This window comes from Grampus griseus (assembly GCF_964374135.1).
Source record: "Grampus griseus genome assembly, chromosome: 1".
Taxonomy (NCBI): domain Eukaryota; kingdom Metazoa; phylum Chordata; class Mammalia; order Artiodactyla; family Delphinidae; genus Grampus; species Grampus griseus.
Genome location: NC_139017.1, coordinates 151,916,302 through 151,924,718, shown reverse-complemented (window position 1 = coordinate 151,924,718; position 8,417 = coordinate 151,916,302). Strand labels below are relative to the sequence as shown.

The 8,417-nt window shown below is 54.2% G+C and overlaps 1 protein-coding gene across 1 annotated transcript in view; it reads left to right on the top strand.

Moving 5' to 3' along the window:
• Positions 1-3,234: 3,234 nt before the first annotated feature.
• The window catches only part of MACF1 (microtubule actin crosslinking factor 1), a gene marked incomplete at its 5' end in the record, with an annotated part of 341,117 nt that continues 335,934 nt past the window's right edge, over positions 3,235-8,417 (top strand). The window contains one exon of the mRNA XM_082674679.1: positions 3,235-3,454. Within this exon, the coding sequence (XP_082530805.1) occupies positions 3,235-3,454 (220 nt within the window). The remainder of the gene's footprint in view (positions 3,455-8,417) is intronic.

Here is an 8,417-nt window from a genome sequence, read left to right as displayed (position 1 = left end):
TTGGCCCCGGGGACGCGGGCGGCCGCAAGGGAGGAGTCAAGGGGGGAAGGACCCTGAGGGAGGACACGGGGTCAGTGCCGAGGGCTTGCGGGCTCGAGGAAGCTGCCGCGGGTGGGGTGCAGGGCGGGGAGCGCGCATCGGGGGGCGGGGGCGGCGTCAGCGCCGGGGGTGGGGGAGCGGGTTGGGCGGCTGCGCCGGCTCCGCTTCAGCCGCCGCCTCTAGGGCGCGGGGGGCGGGGGGCTCGGCGCCGCGAGCTCGGCCATTGTGGGAGCCGCTCCCCTCGGCTCCGTGGCGCTCCCCTCCGCTGCGCTTCTGCCCGGGGCGCGCCCAGCCGCCGCCGCCTTCGCTGCCGCTGCCGCAGGTCCTCCGCCGCTCCGGCTCCCAGGGTAAGGCACGGGGCGCGGGGCTGGCGGCAGGCTCCCCGCCCGGCTGCACGGGGTGCGCGGCGGCGGCCGGGGCGCGGTGCCTGATCTCGCGGGGCGGCCGCGCCCGAGCCCGAGTAGCGGGCCGCAGCGGGAGGGCGGGTTGACCGGCACGGGCATCGCGGCCGTCCGGGCCTCGCACCTGCAGTCCCGGCGGCGGGCAGCGCCGAGCGCGCGGACCCGGGGTTTCCCTCGGCGGGCGCTGCCCGGGCCAAAGGGAGGCGTGTTCTCCGGGAAAATGGGACACCGAGCCCTCCCGGGCCGGGCGAGAGACCTGCGGGGGCGGGCAGGGGCGGGCGGGGAGGGTGGCTTCACTGTCCTAGGTCTCGGCAGCTGGCCCAGGCGCCTGCTGGCTCCCTGGTCGCGCGTCCGCATGGCGCGGCCCCGCTCTTTGTCAGCCGCGCGCAGCGGGCACGCGGACCCACCCGCGTCGCCCCTGGCTCCTGGCGCGCCCCTCTCCTACCGTGGGGAATGGGACTAGGGGCGAGAGGGAGGGAGGCCCGCCACCGGAGAGCTCCAGGTGAGGTGCCCGTCGCCGGCCTGGCCTGCGACCTTCGGAACGGGTTGGGGGCGTGGGCACGCGCTCCAGTAAATCGGGAATTGATGGAGTGGCTCAGGTGACCGAGGGGTGGGGCGGCAGCCCCGAGGTCGAACAGGTGTTTGTGAGGGTCCGGAGACTGACCCGGGTCGAGCCGAGGAGGGACGGGTTCACAGGCAGGAGGCCTTGGCTGAGCGGGCCTTTGTAGTAAAATGGGCGTCTCGGGGAGGGAGCAGGTGGTCTGAGAGGAGAGGCGTTTTCCTGCCCCGGGCTGAGGGTAGGGGTGGAAGCCCGGGCTGAATTTCCCTGCGATGGGGGCATTCATTCATGCACCTGACTAGGCTATACGATGTGGGAGGCAGGCACCAGAAGGTAATGGGGGTTACATGCTAGGATAAAAGGCAAAGCTGTGCCAGGACCTGGGTCCTTTCCTTTCTGCCTTCTGGGGCTGGATTCCTTCTTGATCTTGCACGGGAAGAAGGCCCAAATGCTGCTGGCACAGGAGGTGCCCTGGCAGTGCTGTTCTGCCTGCTGGAGGCTGCTTAGAAGCCTTCTGCACCGTTGGATGTTTCTTTTGTTATCTCTCCTCACTCTGTGCCTATGATAGAGATATGCCAGTGACCCAGGAGGTGTTTCTGACTCTTGCTGCCTCCAGGCTGAGATTCCCAGAATCCAGGAGGGGCTGTGCCCAGAGACCCATGGTGTCTGACCATTTAGGCCACCTCACTGTCTTCACACAGCCCTGTGTGCAGGTATTCCCCATAAGGGAAAGGCGATAGTCTCCTGCCCTCCCTGGACCCTGGAGCCAAAGTGAGAGTTGGTTACTTGGGCTGGATTTGGGGCTTGCAGGGAGGCTGGTAGCTGCGGGCATGCGCCATCGGTGGGCTCTGACGAGGCTGTTGGGGTGGTGGCCCGTGTGCAGCAGACGTGGTTCCGGGCAGTGAGCTTGACCTGGCCGAGGGAAGGCCGCCCAGTCTGGCTGGTGGAGCCCAGCTGGCCCCAGAGTGGTTGTATTTCCACTCAGATCCCTCCATTGGCTAAACTGACCAGAAAAATGGACTTTCTGTACCACCTCGCCCACCCCCACGCTATGCCACTTACTTCCACAGCAGCCCCTGGAATAGAATAGGCAAATGAACATTTTATCTAATGCCTGTTTTGTGCCGCACATGGCACCAGCCAGTGTTTTACATTTGCATTTTGCTGTGTTCTTAAAACGTCAACTTAGAAGTTGAAATATTACCCCATTTTGCAGATGGGGAAACTGAATCTCCGAGAAGTGAAATGACTTGCCCCAGATCACACCAATTTTTAGTGGCCAAACCGGAAGCTATACCCAGGTCTGCCTTACTTCAAGTTTAGTGCTTTTTCTAATCTCTGTCTTTTGCCAGAGACAGTACAGGAGAAATCAAGAATTTCTGTCTATTCTAACTCATGCTTTATTGCATGCCTACCACTGAGATTGTGCTTTAGCTTTTTGAAAATACTTCCCATCTGTTGCCCATTTTATCCTTATAACATTCCCAGGAGGTAAGTAGAACAGGAATGTAATAATAGATGCTGTTTGTTGAGTGCTTATTGGACACCGGGCTCTGTTAAGCACTTTACCTGCATGATCTCATATATTCCTTGCAAACAACCCTGTGAGGTAGGTGCTATTACATTCCCATTTTATAGATGAGGATGCTGAGGCTCAAAGAGGTTAAATGGCTTCCCCAGGGTCACACAGCTAGTAAATGTTGGGGTAGAATTTGAATCCATATCTATCTGTAAGACTTGAAAGCTTAATCCTCCACAAGTACTAAGTAACAAAAATAGTGGTTACTAATAGCTAACTTTTTTGGTGGGGGTGGGGAGGCTCGCGGCATGTGGGATCTTAGTTCCCCGACCAGGGATCGAACCCGTGCCCCCTGCAGTGGAAGCGTGGAGTCTTAACCACTGGACTGCCAGGGAAGTCCCTAACAGGAGCTAACTTTTACATAGTGTTTTAAGATTTATAGGCACCTTCACATATATTACTTCACGTGATTTCCCCCAAACCCCATGAGTTAGTTTTGTCATGTAGTATAATTATCCCCATTTTCCAGATAAGGAAACTGAGGTTCAGAGAGGTAAAGAAATCAAGTCAGTGGCAGAACCAGGACTAGAACCTCCGCTTCCCAAGTACCAGCATTCCTTTTGTGACCCCTTCGGTTTGTTCACATGCACTCCTCTCCCCTACAGATCACTTCTCCCTGGGCCCTAGGCCCTTCTGCTGCAGCCCCTGCCTGGGCCATGTCTTCCTCAGATGAAGAAACGCTCAGTGAGCGGTCATGCCGGAGTGAGCGGTCATGTCGGAGCGAGCGGTCTTACAGGAGTGAGCGGTCAGGGAGCCTGTCTCCCTGTCCCCCAGGGGACACCTTACCCTGGAACCTGCCACTGCATGAACAGAAAAAGCGGAAAAGCCAGGACTCGGTGCTGGATCCTGCGGAGCGTGCTGTGGTCAGAGTCGCTGGTAAGGAGACCCCGAGTGAGCTGGAGACCAAGGGTGTGCTGGATGGGGGTGGGGGTGTGGAGGGGCCCTCCCCGGGCTCTCTGACAGCTGGAGTCCAATTTGGTATTATTACTGCTGGAAAGATGATGAAAAGACATTAAAGAAAAATTTGAAAGAGGAAAGTCTGCCACTTCTAATGCCTGTGTGCTAAAGCCAGCCCCGTTTTCCTTTTTTTATCTTCTTCCCTGTCTTTGTCCACATGCAGTTATATTTTCCGTGTAGTCGCCTTCATGGCTCATGTACCATTCTGGATCTGACTTTTTTCACTTAACAACTCCTACATCGAAGATTTTCCATGTTACATCTTAGGCTTTATAGTTACCATTTTTAAAGGCTGTGTAATATTTCATGATTTAAAAAATCCTACTCATTTTTCACTTTTTTTTTTTTTTGCCACAATGGACAATGCTGCAGCGAACATCTTTATGAATAACAATATTTGACTTCCACTGAGTTATTTCCTTGGAATAAAGTCCTTGGAGAAGGCAGTTTCACGCACATTGCCTTCTAAAAATGTGGTCCATGTTTACCCTTTCTGCAGGGCAAGGGCTGAGGCTGCTCCCCCCTTGCCAAGCAGCAGAGCAGTGCAGTGCAGTGGTCACAAGGCCAGACTTTGGAGTCAGGGAGGGGAGGTGCTGGATTGTGGCCCTGCCACCGACCAGCCGTGTGATTGTGGGCAAGTCTCTCACCCTGCCTAAGCTTCACCTTCCTCATCTTGAGCATACTTCCTGTGCAGGGCTGTTTGGAGGATTAGATGAGATAATGTATGTAAAGCTCTTCGCACGGCTCTTGGCTCTGTAAGGGGGAAGTGCTCTCTCTGCTGCTTCCACCAGAGGCATCCAGAGCTGCCTCCGTGGGTTGTGTTCAGCATCTCAGCAGGTGCTGGTGCCAGAGTGCAGACAGAAAGACAGACAAAGCAGTGCCTGTAGTGAATTCAGTGACATCGCCCACTTGCAGTCCATCACCAAGGCCTGTCCTGCTACCTCCTTTGTGTCCCTCAAACAAGGCACCCTGCCTGCCTCCACTTTGTCGTCTCTCACCTGGACCTTCCAACCTCCATCTAATAGTTCTCTTCCTTCCGGTCTTGCCCCACTTCCTCTACATGACTGACAGAGTATTTTGTTCAAAAATGCAGACCTGATCCTGTTACTCAGCTGCTTACACACCTGCTTTGGCTTTTCATCCCTGTGGAATAAAGGCTATGGCATGAACACCCATCAAAATCAGCCCTACTTCCAGGCACCCTGCCACATTGAGCTGTACCTCAGCTCCCACAGGCATGCCTCCTGCAGGATCAGGCCTCCATTCCTGAACTTTCTTCTCTGCGAGGTGCCGGGAGCCCCTCCTCCTGTTGTAAGGGCCGCCTCCCCTCTCCCTATTACCCGCTGAGGTATCCAGAGCTCCCTCCTCCGCTCTCATTTCATACTTTTCTCTCCTCTGTTCCCTGGTACAGCATAGCAGTCATCCCACGGGGGTGCCCGTCACTCCCTTAGGACTGTAAGCAATTCCAGACCGTGTCTTGTTTATGTTTTTACCCCCAGCTCCTTTCACAGGGCCTTGTGCATGTTGGAGATCAACCAGTATTGAATGAATGAATGCAAGGAGTGCTTAGAGGACAACATGTGACCGATTGTGATCCAGGAACAGGCAGTGGGCTGTAGTGGAAAGCTAGGCGGGGAGAGGGCTATGTGGGCTCAAGTAATCAGGAAAGGATTTGAGAGGGGGTGAGCTTCAAGGGAGGAGACGTGGAAGACAGGCTGGAGAGCTTAAACCCCTTCTGTGGGCAATAGGAAGCCCTTGAGGAAGGACTCTTTAGTCCTTCTCGAGACCTTTGGGCCTATGGCATCAGGCAGTCAATAGAGTTTCAGAGCTGTCCCTACGATGCAGGAAGGGCTTTATTTGTCTCCAGCCTTGAAGGGTCCCCACTGAGGGGCCTCTGGACACACAAACCCCTCATTCTCCTGAAGGCAGCAGAGTGGAGGCCTCCTTCTCCCTTCCTCACGCCCTGCAGCCCCATCCTCCATCACACATGAACACAGTGGGCCTTCCGCATCCATAGGTGTGGAACCCGCAGATATGGAGGATCAACTGTATTAATCAATTTGTATATAAGGGACTTGAGCATCCGTGGATTTTGCTATCTGCTGGGGTTCTGGAACCAATCCCCCCGCACATACCGAGGGATGACTGTACTTATAGATCCCTTTGTGATGAATTCCCCTTCCAGTCTTCGCTGAAGAACCCCAAGGGATGATTTGCCTGCTGTTTAACATTCCGAGTCTAGAACAGAAATGGAGTGGACCCAAGGGGGCTCAATCCCTCAGAACGCTGCTGGGTCCACTGAGCAAAGGGATGGGGGGGTTGCTCTCCTGTTTCCGGCATCCGTGGCCGATCTTCTTTACGTCCTAACACTGCCACATAACTGTCTTGAGAAGGGGGCTGGGCCAGTGAGGCTGAAAACGGGGAGACTGCCATGGTTAAAAATAACTTGTGCGCTGCAGTTGGGCGTGTTTCGTTAGCAGGAGAGAAGAGAGGCAGCAGAGAAGAGGCGGGACCGCTACTTCAGGGCCTGGCTGAGATCTTCCTGTGATTTAGAACATCATGGGGGTTCTACCAGAGTAATTAAAAAGGCAGCCTTCCTTCTTCGGGGATTGCTTCCTGTGAGGTGCAGGAAGGGCACGTCTGGGAGTCCCTATGTGCGCTGAAGCTCTCTGAAGTTAGAACTTACATTCTGGGAGGAAGTGAAGTCAGTCTCATCCTGGAAGCCAGCTGTGGCCTGTGCAGTTTTCTCCTCCCCATGGGCCTGGGTTCTGAAGCCAAGCAGGGGTGTCTGAGTCAGTCTCACCAAATACACAGACCGCCCCCTTCCCTGGCCCCATTCAGTGTCCTGCGCTGGTCTCAGGGCCTCCCCTATGCTGGAGAGGCCGGATGGGGGACCCCTGCTGATCACACGTGTCGGATGGAGAGGCATGTCAGGGCCGGGAAAACTGCAGATCTCAGTCTACAAAGTCAGAACAGGTTCTAGGCGCCCCACGCATGATGTAACCCTATTCTTCCCATCCTTATCCTTTCCCTCCATTTTTTCTTTTTCTCGTCCTTGCTAGCCCTGTTCTCAACTCCTTAAGCCCGGCCACATTGAGGTGGAATAATAGTCATTAACGAGAAAACCTTGTTTCTGTTGATCACAGAGATTTCACAGTGACAGTGCGTTAGGTGGAACACGTGTTAGGATCTGAGGCCCAAAGGGTTTAAGGGACTTGCCTATAGTCATACAGGACCGGTAGACCCAGATCTTCTAACTCCGGGTACATTGCGATTTCCATTCCTTTAGGCAATAGCTGGCAGCCAGGCCAGCGGGAAACTTCTGCAGGAGACAATCTATCTAAATAGCTGCCTTGGTCTCCAGACTCACCAGAGAGTCATTCTGGTCACTTCTGGGAGATGCCTCAGGATCCTGACCTATAGAGAAAAGCAGAGACAAAGATCTAGTAAACTGACCCTTCGAAGCCCTTTAGCTCTCTGTTATTGAATAGAAATATCCTTATTCATTGGTGGGGTGGCGGGGTGATAGGAAGCGGGGAGCTGAGGAGGGTACTTGAGCAAGGAACACAGCCCCATAGCATAGAACACGGGAGAGGAGAGAAGGCTGTATCCCTCGGGGCTTATGAGGAGTGGGGGGAAAAAACAAGAGTGCGGGACCATGTCACATGGTTGTACACTGCACGACTCTAGGGGGCACCATTCATACTTTTGTCATTGTAGGTTTGTATTGTGGCAAATTTCCTGCAGATGGCAGTAAAGTATCTGGAGGAAGGGACCCTGTTTGGGCAGGGCTGGGTGCAGGAAGGATTCTTTATCTACCTATCAATCAGGTATTCAACCATCTTAACATCACATATTCAGGACCCTCCCTGTTCTTGGCATTTATACTTAAGGATGACTGAAGATGTGATCCCTTCTTCATGAAACTCAGTCTAGTTAAGAGGACAGGAGGGACAGAATAATTACATTCCTGTATGTATTGGGAAAGAAGGGAGCACAGGGACTCAGGGCTAAGGACTGGCCTCCCGGTGAACCAGTAGAAATCTATAGGATTTGTTTTTGGGAACCTCTCAGCAGGTGCTGGTGAAGTCATCATCCTCAACATTTGCTTCAACGTGGTCTCCTCCAGGAAGCCTTCCCTGATCTCTCCAGTCAGACAGCAATCGTATCTCTACCCAGCCCTTGTTTCAGCTGGCCTTATGTTAAAGTTCATTGTTTCCACGTATGTTTCCCCCTCCAGATCTCGCTGGTGAGAGCATGCTGTAGTCAGGAGGCCCATCTCATCCTTCATGGTGTTGCCCCAGGATCTCACTCTGAAAGCGTGGGCTCTAGAAGCTAGAGGCTCAGGGAGGGCTGTGAAATGCAGCTCCGATGCTGGTGTTTGCTCCTGCTTTCAGAGCCTAAGCTCAGGTGCTGGAGTCACTCAGGGGCTCACTCCTGGGGAGATAGCCTTAAGAGCTTGTGCCTGGTCAGAGGAAGAAGCCTAATCCTCTGTGCCCATGTGTCTCTCCTCCAGGATGGAAGCTCTCAGAAGGCGCCTCTCTGCTTCTTCATTCATTCATTCATTCATTCAGTTTAAAAAGTGGGTTTAGCCCCAGCTATGTGCCAGGCACTGTGAAGACAAGTGGATCTGGTGTCAGAAAACTTGGGCAAATGACTTCACTTCTTAGGGCTTCGGTTTCCTTATCTGTAAAGGGGAGATAATGACATCTGCTTCGAATGATCATTGGATGAAAGTCAGAACATACTAGACAAACATGGGTTAACATGTCTATTACTGCACTTAGTGTGTCATTCTTTGTATCTTCCCTGGGCAACTAGAAGAGGCAGTGGGGACTCCAGGAAGCCAGTAGTTTCCTAGGCGAGCGAGGAAGTGGCCCCA